This window comes from Limanda limanda, chromosome 16 (assembly GCF_963576545.1).
Source record: "Limanda limanda chromosome 16, fLimLim1.1, whole genome shotgun sequence".
NCBI classification, from domain to species: Eukaryota; Metazoa; Chordata; class Actinopteri; order Pleuronectiformes; family Pleuronectidae; genus Limanda; species Limanda limanda.
The window spans coordinates 3,271,321-3,290,968 of record NC_083651.1 but is presented as its reverse complement, the minus strand read 5'-3'; the positions used below and the strand labels follow the sequence as shown (position 1 = coordinate 3,290,968).

Below are 19,648 nucleotides of genomic sequence, written 5' to 3'. Positions count from 1 at the left end.
CGCCCACTGGACACACAGACACCGCCACTGTTACCGCGCTAACGTTTCCACCTCAGTCTCCACATGTTCCCTCTGCTCAGCTGGGCCCATTCAAGGGTCTTTTAATGGACTTCTGCTGGCTGCCTGTCAGCGGCGGGAACTGAGTCAGCGATTCCGTCTCGGCTTTAGCAGCGACTCGCGTAGGCCTTCGGAAAAACAAACAACGCAGCCTGTGGATTCACACGTTATTCACAGCATCACGCACTAATTGGCAGATTCCTCTGTGGGCGTAAAAAGCTTTTTATAAAGTCTGTGTTCCTTCACTTGGATTTGTTATCAGAGGATTCAACATTTAACATGGGCCAAACAGAATTACACGTTCTGAAGTTATATAATTCTGAAAATGTAATTCAGTTAAAGCAGCACTTTGTCGTGCTTGAGCTCAAATAACAGCTTCAAAATAGTCTGTTATTGCCACAGCGTCCCCTGGAGGCTTTGGACTGTACTGTGTTACCCTGGTGTACTGGGCTGGTACATTACAACCACAACTTGTATTTACAGCAGAAAATTCCTCATCCCACCTGTAGGGGGAGCCTGAGTTAGCGTCCTTCTAGGGCAGGGGTGGGCAAACTTTTTGACTCGCGGGCCACAACGGATTCTAAAATTTGACAGAGGGGCCGGGCCAGGAACAGATGGATGGAGTGTTTTTGTGAACTAATATAAATGACATGGAAAAATCATTACATGAAAGGATTTGGCCTTTACCAAGTAGCAAAGCACTTATTTGCAAGGCCATATAAAAAAAACTCGCCTTCAGAGAAAGGCTTGCTAGCCTTTGCTATTTCGAATGTCCCCCAAAAACATGCCTTGGTAGATGACTCTTTAATCACAGTTTGTGAAAAAAAATGTTGCTGAGTCTGAGCCGTAGCCGCCCGTTCTTGCGTTGACTGCTTGCTAGCGTAGTTAGCATGCTTCGTAGCAAACTGACGGCTGATGTTGTACTCCATGAAAACTGCGTCAGTTTCTCGACATATCAGGCATACAGCCTTCGATTGGACTTCAGTGAAAAAGTATTTTGTTGTCGACTCCGTGTTAAACACTCGGCACTCATTGTCCACTTTGCGTTTCCTTGATCCTCTCATTTTTTCAGAAGGACTCACAGGACAAAGGGAAAAAGTGAAGGGAGATCATGCGCCCTTTCGAGCCCTATACACCAACCTCCCGGGCAAATTTAATTTAGCTGACGCTTTTATCCAAAGCGGCTCACAATAACTGCATTCAACCCCGAGGGTTCAAACCAACAAGGATCAAGAAAGTACGATTTCTTAAAAAATAAAGCAAAACTACAAAGTGCTATAAGTACGTGCCATTTAAGTGCTACTAAATTGTTAGTTTTTTTAATTTTTATTTTTTTTTATTATTTGGAGAAGTTCGGCGGGCCGGATTAAAAAGCCCAACGGGCCGTAACTTTCCCCATGTCTGTTCTAGGGTGTAACAAGTGAAGCTGGGGGGGGACAACACGTTTTCTGGTCTTAATCAAAACGGTCACAGACTCAGTCAATGAGATGGAAACGTTAATTTCCAATAACACCTATAGAACCGTTCCCGAAGCTTTTTTACGAGCAGGACTCGTTGCTAGCTCACGCTGCAGATACAGAACCACTGGTCTCCACCACAACGCTAATGAAGTGCTTGACCTTTCCCGACTGAAGACGCCCACTCAGCAGCTTAAACACCGAACTATATCAGCAAACAGTAATCCCAATTATGGGAGATAATTACGCAGAGTGCTCCCTCTTTGCAGCCGACGGTGGGATGAAAAAACAATAGCGGATGTCATGAAGGGAAAGGGTGAGGAACAAAGGGAGCAAGGGGTTTGTCCAAAAACAAAGAAAAAGGGTATTTCCTACATTTTCAGGAGAATCTACAACGAGCCACGGCACTGTTGGAAATACTACAAGATCAAACGAGTGTGGAACTAATCACTGCTTCACATGGAGACGAGGGGCTTTGCCTCTGTGGAGCATTTTATTTCTTATTACAGCAAAGTTATTATCCCGCATGGGCCACGGCCACTTGCCGATGATTTAAAAAGACAGAGTTTATTCTCATTTTGAAGCGGTGAAGAGGGACCAGGATCAGCCGTCGACCCCACCACAGCTGGATTCATGCATCACAGTCACTGGAACCAGACACACAGCCACTGTTACACCAATAAGAGAATTGTGTTTACATTCTGTCATTCACTCGGTAATATGCAGCGACAAATGGACAAAGATTCCTCTGGATATGATGAGACAAAACACAAATTTGTGTGTTGACTCAAACAACACACTATTGAGTCGAAAGACAATGCAATCATCGTATAGACGAAGTAATTATGTTGACGGCCTTTCTTTTCTTCTTTCACCCGAATGGAAATTGTGACGAGATGAATGTTCGGAAACGGCTCCGCGATGAAACAATAAATGAAAACTGAGCCATTCTTCATTGATGCTTAACGGCATCTATCAGCATCAAGAGGAGGAAAATACATTCAACCAAGCTGAACAAGTAGATACATGCACCCGTCCTTTCACCTGTTATCTTATTTTTACTGTAAATTCTGCTGTTATACTACATCTGCTAGTATTTCTACAGCTATTCTACATCCTGTCTACCCTGTGCCCTTTAGACTGCATACTATGTTGTGTTCTTATGTCACTTGAGTACTTTACATGTTGTGTACTTATATGTTTTGTATGTTTACACCAGGGATTAGAGAGAAACTGCATCAGAGTCCCATCTATGGCAGTAAAGTTGAATTTGACCTTGAAATTGGGATAATTATGGATATTGTTTCATGGTCCAGGAATATATGTATGTGCCTGTATGGTTAACAATTAAAAAATTATAAGTCATAATGCAGTTAGAGGAATTCAATCAAGAACTGGATTGAATGACCAAGCAACATCAACATCCCATAAAGCCCGTGCTGCTAGCATGGCTGAGAAATGAATCTCGTAGCTGCAGATTTACTTTGTATTTCTGATTTATTGGATTATAAAAAAATAGTCAGTTAAACAGTTTTTTATGAATAAAAGCGATGCAGTGACGAATTACAAGATACATTTTTATTTGTCCCAAACACATGCACAAACATGCACAGACACACTCATGGAATTGAGGGAAATGTAACCTCTGCTTTTAACCCATCTGGTGCAGGACACACAGAGCAGTGAGCAGCCATGTACGGCGCCCGGGGAGCAGATGTTGGGGGAGTAAGGTGCCTTGCTCAGGGGCACTAGACAGGGTAGGGAGAATAGTCTTTTGATTTTTTGGACAGATCCAGGTTCGTCTTTTGTTGTTATTCCATCCAGGTAAGTTTTATGTTGAAACTCCGTGGAGTCGAACCAGCATCGAACCAGAGACCTTTTCCTGCCAGTAGTCCAAGTTTCTGCCACTAGTCCACCGCCTCCTCTGCTGTTTATGAATAAAAAGTAGTCAGCACAGACTTTCTAAATGTATTCTTTGAATATAAAAATGACTCGTAAAGCACTTGATAAAAATGACGTGTAGGTTGACTGGACCCCTTTAACTCAGGTTCTCTTTCAAATGCTCTTTTATGGAAGATAAGAGGAAAACATTATCTACACGAACCAGAAAAGAAATGATAAAGAAACGGCCGTCAAGACGATGTGTGACTCAGTCTTTTGATTGTTCTGCTTCGCTGAACATGCCTCTTGGCAACAGTGTTACAGTAACTACCTATGACAGTGTGGCACAAGCACAATTATTAACGTTTTATGCCTTCTGACAATATTTAAGCGTTACATAATGGAAGGTCACAGCTGTCGCACCTTCCCTTTTACCTTCTGCTCAGCACATTGGTTTAAAATAAGTGTAATTAACTCGTTTATCGCTCGTTGTTTCCGTGCTCATTGTTTTGTGAGGAGCTTGTGCAGATATGATGAAATCTTTATGTATTCGGTGAAAAGACGTGTCACTGTAATGTAGTGCTGCTTGTTACATTAAACTTTGGGAAATTACATCAGTCTGTCACCTCCAGAGGTTTTTTCCATCATACCTTTTCTGTAATTCCTTTGAAATAATGCATCAGTCAGTAATTACTGAATCTCACCTACTGGGGGCATTTGCATAAACCGAACTGTGCCCAGCGTGTACACAGCTCCAAGAACTGAAGGGAACACTTAAAATCACAAATCAGATCTTGATGAACAAATGATGCATCTTTCCAAAAATCTTCCCCGATGTTCATTGTATAATTTGTGGGGAACAAAATGATGTAACCAACATCTTCAGACCATTGAGGGCTGGATTCAAAACCACAGCAACCATCCAAGTAAAAGGAGGAACCCAGGACCCACTGCACCAGGGTAAGGTCTGAGAATCCCTCTGAAGATTTCATCCCAGTAACTAAGAGCAGTCAGGGAACCGTAGGCTATGACATGGAGGTCTGTGCCCCCCCAGACCATCACCGACCCAGCACCCAACTGGTCATGCTGGTTGATCCAGACTCTTTCACGCCTGTCACATGTGCTCATCTTGAACCTGCTCTCATCTGTGAAAGAGAACAGGAGCCAGTGGCGGACCTGACAATTCAGATGTGTCCTCCTGAGAATGCCAAGTCTGTTTCAGACAGTTTGGTCAGAAACATGCACACCAGTCGCCTGCTGGAGGTCCTCCAGTCGGGCTCTGGCCGTGCTCCTCCTGTTCCTCCTCACACAAAAGAAGCAGAAACCAGTCCTGCTGCTGGGTTGACCATCTTCTACGCTCCTGTCCGGCTCTCCTCGTGTCACTTCCTGTCTCCTGGTATCTCCTCTCAGTGTTCTTGAGACTGAACCTTCTTTGGAGCTCACGTATGGATGTATCGTCCTGGAGGAGCTGGACTACCTGTGCAACCTGATACCAGCTCAATCCACCAGTAGTGACAAGGAAAACCAGCAGAACACAGAACTAGAGAAGAATCAGTCACTTGTCCCAAACGGACAGATTGATATCCCTGGAGTTGAACTGACTTGGTGACGATTAAGTGTAAATCAGCCTTTAGCTCCACATGTTCCTCATATCCAGCAAAGGTGCATGTTGCCTCAACTGTTAGTAAATCTAGTCTAAGTATCTCATATTTACTGAGGTCTGTGTAATGTGAAGAGCTGCAGAGGTGTGTCACCATCAGTGCTGTTGTGTGTCTGTGTGAACGTGTGTGTGTGTGTGTATATATATATATCAGTGTAGGCAGCAGCACAGTGTAATTGTACACACCAGCAGGACAGGCCCCCTCTGACATGATAAGCACTTCAGACTGTTGCTTGCAGGCGTCTCTGCGCAGGAAACACTCGTTCTGGTAGTTCTGATTGTTGGAGCCACACACCGGGGCATAGTCGTTGTTGCACTGCAGAGAGAGAGAGAGGGGGGGGGGGAGGGGGGAGACAAACACAGAAGCAGGTGAGAAAAGCAGCACAAACCCACGGGATGTCATTCACTTGGTAGGTTAAGTACTGGGTACACAAGTCGTAAATCATGTGCTGTATATGAGGAGTCTACTGCATTTCATTGATGCTTTTGTGGCCAAACAAATGTGAAAGACTGGATTTTTTCATGGTACAATATTTTCTCCACTCCGTCTCTTCCTCTGCTTTTTGACATTTGAAGAAGAAAATCCGAATGATAAGCAAGAAAATAGACGATATGACAAAACCTATTTATAAAGCATCCATTTGCTTTTTTCTAGATTTGGGGATGATATTAATGAAAAATTTGACCTTTAGAATCCAAGCAAGGTGCAGATTTGTGAATATAATTCTAAAGAGAGAATATCTAACGTCGCACGATGTGATAACAAAAATCTGAGTAAATGAAAGCGGCGGAGGAATGATTACTGCTCACAACATAAATTGCTTAACATTGTTTCTGACTGTGAAGAATGTGTTTCATTATTCTGAGCAGAACTTTGTTGATTCAGTTAGAGGAAAGAAAAAAGTTTTGGGCTGTAACTTATATGAAAACTTATTAAAGATTTAAGGTAAGATATTAATATGTGTGGGAAAACAAAATAAGACAGGAATCTCTCAAAGAGTCGGACAAGTACAAACACACTGTAATCAAATCCTAGTGGAAAGTCTAGAGACAGGATACTGAACTGTACTAAAACCGACTGAACATTTTGCACTTTAACATGTTTATAACATAGTTTGGAGCTGTTCACGTACAGCTTGTAACTGTTGAATAAAAACAGCGTCACAAACAGCTGAAAGTGTCACTTTCAAAACATCTCACACTCGGCTTCACGCCCCAAGTGAGGAGATCTCTCATGTGAACATCACTTCTGGCAGAGCTGGAGCTGTTTGGGTTATTTCACAGGATTTTTCTTTCTCACTGGTTTAAAGTGGGAAGAGCTCGACTGGAAGTGGTTCACGTCACAGTCTCCAGTGATGTATTTGAATCACAAGCTGGTCAGAAATATGATGGAGAAAGTTGCCCACAGGGTGTTTTTCAGCTTTGCTCTGCTTACACACAAGATGAATGACATTTAAAAGAATTTGCCAAAAAAAAAGCTTTGCAACAACACAACCTCTAATAAAAATGAGTCATATTCCAACTACATATATCTTCTGCAAAAAACTAAAAAAAAAGTCCAGCATCTGCTGTTGCTCACCTCGGTCGTTGCTCCACTGGAGCAGTGCGAGGTTAAGTGACTTGCTCAAGGGCACCGAGCAAAATAGCTGCGGAGGTGCGGGAGAACATTACTCATTCATTTCCCCACATGGTTTGTTGGCTACCAAGCAACCCCAGACTTTTCAGATGACTGATGACACTTCAGTGCCGAGTCTCGGTTTTCTCTCCTTTTTTGGGGGGTGAGGGCAGCGGAGGATAGATATTCATTTGATTTCATATTGATTTGCCTGCCGACACTGCGGGAATAACAAATGTAATTATTCAATTGAGTAAAAAACTGTCCCTCTATTTCCTGGAAAGGAGGGAACGGCGTTCAAAGGTTTCATAAAAAAAAGTTGTTGCTCTGTCGCCGCAGACCACAAACCTGATTACATTTAAAAAGAGCTGAAAACTGGGGGATGTGTGGAAATGTGTTTTCTGCTGGGTGGGACATCACAAGGACGAGGGTCCGGCTCCAGTGTCCCCACAGGACGGAGGACTGGGAGCTTACGTCTCTAATGGACTGAACTGGAATATGTTCTCTCCGAGCAAAATCACCTGATTGTGTCCTCGCACAACTCTACATGGTTCTCACTAATGGACGTGAACATAGACAAGCATTAACACATGTGTGTGTGTTCGTTTATGGACACGAATCTCAATCTGTTACAGCATTTTTAACTTGTGAGGCATTTACACAGTTACTACATATAAACTTCTAATAAAATGAACCATAAACCATGAAGTCTGCTTTGTCCTCTCTTCTAGTCTGTGTTTTCTCAGCCATTCAAACACACACTAATCCCATCTAATGCACTAAATGTGTTGTACATATGAAACAGTGGAGTCGGGATCGCTGCCAATCAAACACATATGTTGTCACTGTTTTTTCATTCATCAATAACTGGAGCTGGCTGTTGGAGAACTAAAGAACTGGAGCTGCTGGATTCCAACTTCTTAACCAGTAACGTGTGGTTCGATGTGTGGACTCACTACTTTCAGCTGCAGTTTTACTTAATGTCTTCCTCCTCACATGTAGCTGTGACTTGGAAAGGATTACTGATTAGTGCGAAATGAGCCATGACCAGATCCAGTGAATTGTGATGAAGAAGAAAGATGCTCTGAGTAGTAGCATGGGAAAGATGACTGAACATGCCCTGGACAGGCTCAACACAGGCTAACTATTGAATCAAATAGAATGAAAGTATTTCCCAAATCACAGCCTCTAAGGGCTTATTACTCAAGACGAGCCAACAAGACTCCAGGCTTCATTTTAGTTGTCAAGTTCATAGAATTGTTTTTTCACATTGTATAGGCTTCATATCTTTACAAGTTAGAGAACTTAGAATCACGTTGAGCCGACGACAATCATAAATAAGCATTCAAATGTTTTCAATTTCAACATCTTTTTGTATTTGACAAACCTCAACTTCATGTAAGTGCTTCAATGCAAGTTCCGTTTCTTTTACAGCTCGACCAAGGCCAAAGCCGACACGTACACCTGCATGGATGTTAGGGACGGGAATCATCAGAGACCTCCCGATACGATACTATCGCGATACTTAGGTGGCGATACGATATGTATTGCGATTCTGTAAGTATTGCGATTCGATATTAAGATTTCCTGGGATTTCTTTTGGTTATTTTTTTTTTTTTTAAATACTGGACCATGGAAAAATGTTGAATCATTCCTTCAAATACAACACAGTCAAATTCACTTAGAGCTTTACAAGTTTATTTCAAATATTAACATTAACTTAATGACTGCCGGGCAGACAATAGAGAAAATAAATAAAAATGTGCCCTATTATTGTATAGCCCCTGTCAACTGCACACAACCTGACAGATTAAGAAATGTATGCCACTTAGGTTTCTTTTAAACAATAAATAAAAGGTAAATAAAATAGAATGAATAAAAGTTTACTTAAAATATAAACTTTGAAATAAACAAAAAGTAGGCGATTGTTGTTTGCATGTAGGCAAACAACATACCCAAGCTACTGTTTGGGTATGTTTAGATTCTTGTGCAAAAACAAGAGCTGGTCAACATGCTCAACATTTTTATTATTATTTTTTTTTAATATCGATTTGGGAGGCAGCATGGCGATTTAAAATCGTCATTCACAAGAATCGCGATTTCTAACTGAATCGATTTTTTCCCCCCATCCCTAATGGATGTGTTAAAGAACTGTGCAGGTGATCACAGGGAACAACAGAACCATCCAGACTGTGTTCATCACCGGTTCTGGACCAGATGTTGGCTCAGAGTCGTATTGTTTGGCAGCGGCAAGAAGGACAAAGAAGAAGAGCTTCAGTAGAAACAGTCCTGTCGCCCACATGTTGAGAGTGTGGACCGGAGAGAGAGAGAGTTAAGAATAGGACCTGCCTACGAAACAACAACCCGCTCATACACACAATAGAGTTCTCAAATGAAGCTGGCGATGTGTGATACGCACACACTGGTCCGAGAAGTGGAAAAAGTAACAACGCCATCTATTCATGGGCCCGGGAGCGTCACAACAATGGGAGTGTGTGAACGTTGTTTATAAAGTATAGCTGAGGGCGGGGGGGGGGGGGGGGGGGGGACGTCAGAATACACACAAAAAGAGTAGGAGGAGGAGAAGAGGAGGGAAAGAGAAACTGTGCACTGGCTCCTGATCAAAGCGCCTGAGATGGAAGGAAGGAGGGAGGAAGAAGACGAGAGGCAAAAAACCACGAGTGGAATTGGGCTAAGGGAGAGAAGTCGGTGGAAATAGATGAGAGTGAGACAGCAGGAGACTGACGGGTAAATGAAAGTAAAGGGAAGATACAGAAGTGAGATGCAGGCGGTCAGAGAGAGAGAGAGAGAGAGAGGGAGAAAGAGAGAGGGAGAGGAAGAGGAAGAGAGAGACGAAACCCTGGCTCGACAAACTTGGCACGATAAAAAAGAAGCACAGCGCCCGAAGAAAACCGCGGCACACAGGGGGAAGAAAAGAACATCATAAAATACAAAAAAAAGAAAGAGAGGAAGAAATGGGGACACAGAAAGAGAGCGGGAGAGGGTATATAGAAAATCCCCTCAAAGGAGAGTGGGGGGGGGGGAACTGAAAAAATGGCAACTCCACAAAGGCGCTTGGAATAGCTGACTGCAGGGCCTGTGCTTCTCTCTATCCTTCCCCTCCGTCTCCCGTCTTCTCTCTCTCTCTCTCGCTCTCTCTCTCTCTCTCTCTCTCTCTCTCTCCCCCCCCACCCATCTGGCTCAGGCTCGCTCTTAACCTGGGGACTCTCCCTTTTATTCCAGCTGTGATGCAACTGAGGAGAAAGCTACCCGGGGGGGGGGGGGGGGGTGAAAGCGCCCTCCCCCTTCCCCTCCTCCCCCGGCCCCCATCTCTTGATCTCCCACCACTGGTTTGACTCTCACCCCCTGCAGACAGAAGGAGAGAAGGTGGAGAGGAGATTTAAAACTTTGCATCTTTCCAAAGAGGAGGTGCAGAAAATCAGGCCGCAGCTGTTTTTTTGGAGACAAGTTATCTTCTCACCCCCCCCACCCCCCCCCCCCCCCCCCTGGTGTCTTCTGGGCCCTCTTACAGCACGCCGGGTGCGGTGCTTTAATGTTTGAGGCGAGGGAGTGTGGGCGAGTCAGACAGGTACCGGGACGGAAATAGACTTCCTATCGTAAAATGAAGACAGTCAGGAGGACATGAAACATCGCTCGTCTTTATCCCGACTCAATCTCTCCACTGATCTTCAACCAGGCTTGTTGAAAAATAAAGCAAAAACACTGACGTTTACCTGCCAACGTTCTTATTTATTCTTCTGGGATCTCTCCTGACGTGACAGCGAGGAGGAGGAGAGAGAGAGAGAGAGAGAGAGCCGAGGTTTACGGAAGTTTTTCAAACTGATATTTCTTCAGCACAGCACAGGAGCGTGATGGAGAGACAAAGGTGTTTCCTGTTACGGCCCGTGTCAGGCCGCGGCAGCTTTCATCCCCTCGAAGCTCCTTGATAACTAAGATGCAGGGATTAAAGCAAAAAAAAAAAAATCGGCACTCACTTTGGGTCGTGGCTGCTTACCGCCTCGATATTTGAACTTCACGTGGTCCATTATCACTTACTAGTTTAAAGCTATAGGGCATAAAACCAATATTTTTTTTTGCAAGACTTCACCATTCGTGTTAATGGGCTATAAATTACAAAACGTCTGCACAGGTTGTCAGAGCGAGCATTTATTTCCACAATGCTTTCCAGAACAATTATATGCCAACGCATGGATTTTTTTTTTAAAAAATGCCGCGTCAACTTATCCATTCAAACGTGAGAAAGACGCAAGGCATGGTTCACAAACAAAAGGTTAAAAAAAATCACAGCTGATTGGTGAAGTTATTGCAAATCACATCAGTGTTAATCCATGAAGATGTGTGTGATGTCGGCAGCTCCACACGTTTAGGCTCCGTCAGCTGTTGCACCTTCTCGGTTGAGAGCCGGCCGAGACGAGCGTCAGCTAACTGCAACTCAAAGAGGACGAGAAGGAGCCAGAGAACGAATCTCAGGACGATTCTGGAAGGAGATTGAAGAGGTGAGCGAGACAGAAGGTGAGAGCATTTGATCCTCCACGGCTCTCTGCAGACAGGGAAGACGGTGGCTATCGGCTCGTGCCATATGGCCCGGCCTTCTGTGCCCGCTGGCTCAGGATTAACAGAAGACGCTGTCCTGCACCTCTGCTGTGTCCAGACACGTGGCGTCTCAACCCAACAACACAATATCAGAGGAGGTGTTGACGCTCCTGTGCACGTACGGGATCGTGTTCTCATGTGGGACCAAAGTGGGAAAGTGGCAGGAGATGCCAAAGAGGATGCATGCAGTTCAACCTAAGTGCACTTGATTGCACACCGCTGCATTGAAGCCAGTTTCTTTTCTTCTTCCTCCGTGCAATTTCCCTGCCCACTCACTCTGGGGTTTTTTGTCACCGGGAAGATCAGCTTCCACAAACCTCCTGTAGGGGCTGCTGTGGGTCTGCCTTCCCTCATCCCTCATCAGGAGGTCTGAGAGCTCAGAGTTGGGACTGCAGCCAGGACCTGTTGTCACCCTAACCTGCCTGGGACGACTGCATCACACACACACACACACACATACACACACACACACACACACACACACACACACACACACGTACACACAAACATGCAAAGCAATCCACTGATGCACCGTGAGAGCACATTGTATGAAAAAAAAAAGGCATTCGCACTTTACCAGGTCACATCACACAACAACCCAACAAAACAAGCACAACCATCATCAGTCATTTTGTGCATCTATAGCAGAATCCAACGCTGAGCGTCCGGCGTAAGTGCTGGCAGACAGGGGGGGGGGGGGACAAAGACAGGTGGTGGGAGGAGGAGGGGAGCAGACGAGAAGAGGGAAAATGCAGACTGCTATAGGGAGGTGGCGTGAGGTAAAGGGAAGCAGAAAGGAGGTGTAGAATAGAGAGGGAGAGAGATGCAGGGAGGCTGGCAGCATGAATGGGTTCGAGGTGAGAAGAAGGATGAGATTGAAAGGTTAAAAGGTGGAAGTGATGTGGAATGAAGGATGATAGCACGACGGCATTTACAGAAAACGAGGTATCACACTGTGGGAGAGCGGCGAGGGATATGCACAACATAAACCAAACGAGAGGAGACTATACGTGTGGGAGGCGGAGGAGAGAAGAGAGGCGAAGTAAATGTGGTTGAGCGTGTCGATGCGTGACTATGTCGGGAGGGAGTGTGGCAATTTCAGGGGTGGAGCTCTGCGAGATGTAGCAAGAAGAAGCAAAGATATGAGCATCAATAACTGAGGAAAACTAATAACTCCTCCATCTGTCCGGGGGTGCTCCGATCCACCCAAAACCATGCACTCTCAAAATATGGGAAAAAAAGATATCACCATGCCAACAAATAATTAGGCAAATTTTGCAAATGCTGCACACAGAGCTCACACTGAGGTTGTTGTGGACTGCAGAGCGGCTAAGTGAGATACACACTGTACCAAATAAGATGCAAACTGGAGAGCAACTTAAGTTTGTGCTCTATTCATTGCCACTAGATGGCGCTCTATAGAGCAGCATCTTGGACAAAAGCAAAAGCTTCATCGACGTCACTTTCAACTTCCTCCCTATGTGTTCTCAACGAGGTGTCGCCTGTACAAGGTGTTGGCCAGTGAAAACCTGTGCTTTATCAATTACCCTGTGTACAGGAGAGCAAAAAAACATCATCTGGCTAGCTGCTGCACATCCTGGTTAAACAGATCCATCCACAGGTTGGTGCTCCTGCAGCCGTGCACATTGGCTAGCATCCAGTAGCAGGGCTAGTACTGTTAGCATGGCCATGCTGTGCAATTTGTAGAACAATTAAGCAAAGCTGTGTTGTTTTCGGGGTCTTGTCTACACTACAGCAGATATTGTTTGAACGGACATTTTTCCCTTTCGTTTTATGTCTAAATCTGGAAAAACAACTTAAAATGGTCAGACAAGCTTCCCGAACAGTAGGGGGTGACAACGTCTACATCAAAAACCAATCAAATCCCCGGGAAGAAGACTGTGGTCCAGAGAGTGAGCTGTGACGTCATTGTTTACCAAAAGCTCAGTTTTACATGTTCACACAGATACATAAAAACTTAAGTTCTTTTAATTCTGCACTTGAAACCCTGAGGAAAATATTATAATTACTGCACAGTATCCTTCTATAGACTGTAGGTGTTGGCTACTACATAAATGTTTAAATTCTAATAATTTAATAGGCACTTCAGAAAGTTTGATATCTCTAAGAACAAACTTTAAAGTGACTACGTGTGATTGTGTGGTTGGATCAGTGTTACATGTGCAGCTGCCTGACAGCAGCATTCTCATCTGATGCAGTTTGATAACCAAGTGGAACTTTACTAACTGTGTCGGTCCTGAACTGTCGTTTGCTTTACAGCCGCGGCTTCATTCTGACAACAGTGGGGCTTACACTCAAATCTCAATGCAGTACAGTAGTATCGATAAACAGTAAAACATGTAGTGTGTGGAGCCATTACGTTCCAGAGAACAGCATTTCCTCCCTCTGATGACAGTTCAAAACACAGTGATCTGAGATATAACCTAAATATAAGAGTTGTGCTGGAGAGCTGAGTCATTTCCAGACATTTAAGCCGCTTAATTTCATCAGTGCTCACTCTATTTATACAAGATCAGTGGAGCTATTTAAATAAAATGGAATTAATCGCCTCGTATGGAACATACACACTCTAGTATTTAAAAAAACAGTTATATATCTTCCATAATTCAAAATAATTCTCTGTAGTTTTCAACATAATCAAATCAAGTCGGATGATTTATAGAGCACATTTAAAAACAACATTTTGGTTTTATAGTTGAATCACTATTATCTAATAAAAACTAAGACACAGATAAGATAGTTGAGTTAATTAATAAAGGACAGAATATTACAAGACTAAAGAAAAGAGAAAAGTCTTTTGTAAAATATATGGATATGGAGAGTGAGAATGATTTACTCCACGATTTAGGGCCTTTGACAAACTGCTCGATCACCTTTAGTTTTTAACTGGGTGCGTGGAATAGAGAGCTGTGATTGGTCAGCAGGTCTGAGGGTTGAATCGGGGGAGAGAGCAGTTCAAAGATGGAGCCTGCTGCCTTCCCATGCATCCATCCATCCATTATCTATACCCTTTATCCTTAGAGGGTCCCTGCTATGGTTATAGGCTTGGTACAGATCTCCAGTCCATCACAGGGCCAACATCTAGCTAACAACCACCATTCACACTCATAATCACACCCACGGTCCAGTACGAGTCTCCCAATCAACCTGATCCCTAATCTGCATGTCTCTGGACTGTGGGAGGAAGCTGGACTAAACAATCCTACGATCAAGTCTGTTCTAAACTAGTGAGAAGAGGCCAGTGCAGCAGAGATCAGTGAGATCAGTGAGGTCTCTCGCTGATGCTTTTATTTCTTTGGGATCCAGCTGCAGGCGAGACAAGGCTGACTGACTGATTCCTAGAGACAACTGCAGAGGGTCGAGGTGAGAGAAACTACAGAAGCCTGCACGGCAGACTCCAGAACTTTAACAGACATGAATAATTTAAATTTAGCAGCGGATCTAAGATGGAAGAAGCCAAAGTTCCTGACGACAGAGATGATTTGTTTTTCAATTTGAAGGCAGAATCAAAGACCAACTCGCGAGGCAGACATTAATACATACAGTAAGAGATTAGAGAGGGTGTCAGTGCTTCAGGAACACGAGCTCCGTGCTGATGAGACATTTTAAACATTGGAGTGGACATCGTAACACACTCCAAACAAGAGACGTACTCAAGACGTCTTAATGACAGGAGGCAGCGAACAAGCATGAAACCTGGTGAAGAGACAGGAGCACATTTGACAGTAACACGATGCAGAATTTATTACATGAACTGACACGTGCACAAATTTGCCTTCTTCTAGAAAATGACACTCGGACTCAAAGAGGCGCAAAACAAATACGAAGAATTACAGTTTTGTCATTTACATTCTTTATCTCTGTGTTTGTTTCATGTCTCCTTGTGGTTGTTGAACGTGTCTTTGTCGTCATTTTTGTATCATTGCAGTGTATTGATCGACACTTCAGAGAGACAGTCAGGTCCAGAGTCTGCAGAGATCCAGCTATGAGACGAGTGAAGCAACCACCTGAACTTCTGACTCCAGGAAGAAGGGCCAATCAGATTTCTGTCCCTGAGTTTCATAACTAAAGTTCTGAAAATGGTTTGGAAGATGCAAATACAAAAAGTTGCATGGACGACAGAACAAGCTGAATTATGAGCTCTTACTGTTTGAAGTGCTCCGGTGAAAGCACTCGCAGCCGAGATTTTAACAAAGGAGCATCATTTATTTAAAGAGACACTGCAGACTTGTTGTAAACTAAATTATACAACTGAAATGCATTCAGGCTTGTTTAAAAATCAGACTTTACCACAGATGTGTGGCTCATAATTCTACCCAGCGTTTTAAACCGTCTTGGAACTTGCAGTGTCATTGCTTACACCTGGAGTCAGCTGTTTGTGACATCACTCCGTCATGACATTCAGGAAGAAGGTGTGCGGCCCACTAACACCTGCAACTGCTTGTGAGTGGGGAATCTCACTATATCAGGGTTCATACACATTTTGACCAATGGATTTCCATGACTTTTCAACAACTTTAAACCAAATTTCCATGTCCAAACATTTTGTGAAATCTCGGTGAATACATGAGAACGTGACAAAATGTAGTATTTAAACTAGCAATGAGAAATCTAAGGCATACAGTATACCTTAAGCATACGCTCTAATATTCAGTATTTCAGTTTGAGAGCGTTTGCCTGCTTATATTTTGAGCGTATTTCTTTAAAAGCATATGAATTATTTAAAACTCAGCGTAAATGAACAACATGAAAATATGAATATAACAAATTTCCATGACTTTTCCAAAACTTTTGGGATTTTATTTTTTTCCAGGACTTTTCCAGGCCTGGAAATATACATTTTACAATTCCATGACTATTCGAGGTTTTTCAGGACCGTAGGAACCCTGCTATATATACTTAATTCGACAATATGTGTTTTCAGATTTGGAGATTTGAGTTATTAGGTCTACTGGATACTACATAATAGGACACATGTGTTTGCAATACGCTTCCTAAGCTCCTCGTGGGAGATCCCAAAGTGCATCCCCCTCGGCGGAGAGTCCCAGCAGACTGAAGGTCTCTTCACGGTGGCCTCAGTCTGCCTCATGGGCCTGATGTCAGGGTGCTGGGCTTTAACTACCTTGAAAGAGAGGCACCAGCGTGTCACCGAGCAGCTTCCAGATCCCTGAGCTCCTCGGAGTCAGTGAAACCATATTTCAGAGGAGCTGTTTGCATGTTAAGTGCCTTCCTACAAGATGCCTGCATTGCTGCCCTCATTGATTTAGGTGGTCTCTGTTTCCATGTGATCTATTTCATCCTCACATGTCATCATCACCACAGCACATGTGACAACCTGCAGCACCTGCAGAAATCTCAGCTCCATCTGTTCCGGTGAATATGGATGAGCAGCTCTCAGGGTTACAAACCATCGTACTGTCACCTGGCCAGAATATACACGTTTGCTTTGGGGAATAATTGAGGTTAGTTGCCATTTGTTGGGTTTCTGTAATATTACTTCAAAACAAACACATACAGGTGAAATTGGTCGACTGGAGGACAGAGTCAGATGAGAAGAGAGAGATGAGGGAAAGCAAGATGAGCAGGAAAGGAAGGACAAGAGAAAAGATGAAGATGAGACCAAAACAATCCAAAGACAGGTAATGTGGATTCTTAAAGGAGACATGTGACAACATCCAGGTTTGCATAATGCATGACTAACAACGAGTCTGACTAAGCCAAGTAAAGTGAGAGCAGTGGCCGGCACTTCCTACACACTCCGGAATCGATTGACCAATCACAACAAAGTGGGCGAGCTGGCCAATCAGAGCACACTGGACTTCATCAGGAGGGTGGGGCCTTAAAGACACAGGAGCTAAAACGAAGTGTTTCAGACAGAGGCTGAAAAGAGGAGCTGCAGCAATGTAAACCTTTTTACTAAATAATAACCCAAATTAAAATGATGTCTCAAACACAAAATTGTAAAATAGACAAATTAAAGTATAAACATTTAAATTGTATTAATGAATATATCCATTATCTACTACCCCTGTCAACCCCCACATGGTCACATTCCCCTAACAGCAAACGTCTTGTTGACCCGAAGGAAAACAATCGTATATACAGTTAGTTCAACGGTTGGGTGAAAAGGTTTGTGAGATTTATCAGCCGTCACCAAAAAGGTCAAATCGGACCCTGTCCACACTAACCTGTGTTTTTACTGTATGAGGTATTTACCGTGTTACTGGAAGCTCAGTAAACAGCAAATACTTGTCTCTCAGTACAGAAACATCCTGACTGTGTTGTGTCTGCTTCGAGTTACAGATAGAGACTAAGACTGTTTCCATAGGAGAGGTAGAAGAAGAGGATTAACACAAGTCCTTCAGTTCACCTCTGATACAACCCATGGGAGCGTTTCCTGAAATAGCAGAATACAATTTCACTACTTCCTGGCCTCTTCCTCTCTAAAGCATGTACCTGCACACGTTTAGAGATCCCTGTGTTTTCCGTGAATGCATCTGATTGGAAAGTCTCTCGCCGCGTTCTTCATGTGCGAAAAGACAAAGAGAGTCTAGACATCTTTCAGAGTGGATGTCTGAAAAGCCCTAAATTATATTTGTCTATGGTATATCTTCATCTACTCTTCTTTAACAATGCAGCTCACACTTGGCCAGAAGTGTGCTCACATTAAAATGAGTAAAATCAGTGTAACAATGCTGGATAAACTTTCCGTTCCTGCACTTGAGAGCTGGTAATGAACACGAGCGCTGTGCCACGAAGAGACAGCTCCTGCTCCACTTCCAGCTCTGCACTTAGTTCAGCAGCAGAAGCAAACTTAAATGACACTTTTTCAATGCACAGACACATAAAGCAGAAGTGGCTGAGCTGCCAGGGCCCTGCTGTGAGAAGTTCCAGTCTGTGATAATTCCACAGAAAGCCTCACACGACATAAGGATCATTGATATTTATGAGCGGAGTTTCAAAGTGCGGCTGCTCTGTAAAGAATGTCCACTTCACTGACACTGGATATAACGGAAGAATCTACAGGGCAAAAAAAGTGGGAAAGAATTGAGGTTGTGGATTTGTTCATCGATGGGAGAACTCGCCAGAGTTTTTGCCCTTCTGTGCATATTCTACATGCTTGATTTAACATCAGAAAGATATATAAAGTATATACCATGACTCTCAGCTGTGTATATTATCCCCAAATAACCAGCAGAAGCTCCAGGACCAGTAAATCACCCATCAGCCACAGTGTCTCCTCATCATTGGCCCATTTTAATGTAGCAGTAGTTGTTTATTCAAATCCTGGTGTTTATTCAAATATCCAATGATGAAGACGTTTGGGACCCAAAGACCAAATCTGAAGTCTGTGTATAAATACATAAATATGTTTGTATGTGCAGAAGGTTTTATCCCGCTGTGCAAAATAAAATGCTTACAGAAGACTGAGCAGCAAACACGGGGGGGGAACTGAACATCTCCCCTGCCACTTTGCATCAGATTGAGAAAGCCAGCGCACGAGTATCAACAGACCATATCACAAGCTGATAATGTGACTGGCTCAGTTGGGCGAGTGTTGCCGTGCTGGCACAGTGAGGGAGCGCTGTGCACGCGGGCAAGCTGGCACATGCTGTTCCATGAGAAGGCCTTAACTCAGACGGACTTACTGAGGCAGCGTCTCTGTCACTGACTCTAAGTCCTGGAGCAAGGCATCGCACGGACTTACAGAGCCTCACACCACAAGACCCATTTCTACTGTAAAGGCCGGTCTACCTCCAGGATGGCTGTGATTTAATAAGGTATAGTAGGTTTGTGCTGAATTAAGAATTCCATCTAAAGCATCGCTATAACTCTCTAGGCAAATAATACATTTACCAAACTTCCATTTAACACTAGTTAATACTATTGACTGTGAAAAGTGAAGCCAAAATGAGTATTCCCCTAGTGGCTAGCTGTAGTATAGGTTTAATCCAACCTGCTCCATGTCAGTGGATGGGACAAGGTCAAAACTCAATATGTAAAATTAGATTATCAATGTATGTTTTGTATTTAATCATGAATACTTTTAATGTGCGTTTGTGCTATTTATGTATATAATTTTCCTGCATGTGGACTATGCTGTTGCTAATAATGAATACTGTGTATTTCAGATATTTTTTTCCGCCTCTTCAGTATATCTCTTACACGTGAGGCTCGTTTTTCCTGATATCAGAGTCTTAGACGCTACTTCAATTTCTAGCAATTACCAACTACATAGAGTAAATCGTTTTAATTGATATTAATGATGTTTTGGACAAGTTCAACTTCAAAGTTCAGCTCAGTACAAATCTGTGTCATAACTCCATATTCAGGGGATCCTTA

At 43.4% G+C, this 19,648-nt stretch overlaps 1 protein-coding gene across 1 annotated transcript in view; it reads right to left on the bottom strand.

Moving 5' to 3' along the window:
• Positions 1-19,648, bottom strand: part of tmeff2a (transmembrane protein with EGF-like and two follistatin-like domains 2a) — a 119,040-nt gene that overhangs the window by 71,568 nt on the left and 27,824 nt on the right. The window contains exon 3 of the mRNA XM_061088930.1: positions 5,242-5,371. Within this exon, the coding sequence (XP_060944913.1) occupies positions 5,242-5,371 (130 nt within the window). The remainder of the gene's footprint in view (positions 1-5,241; positions 5,372-19,648) is intronic.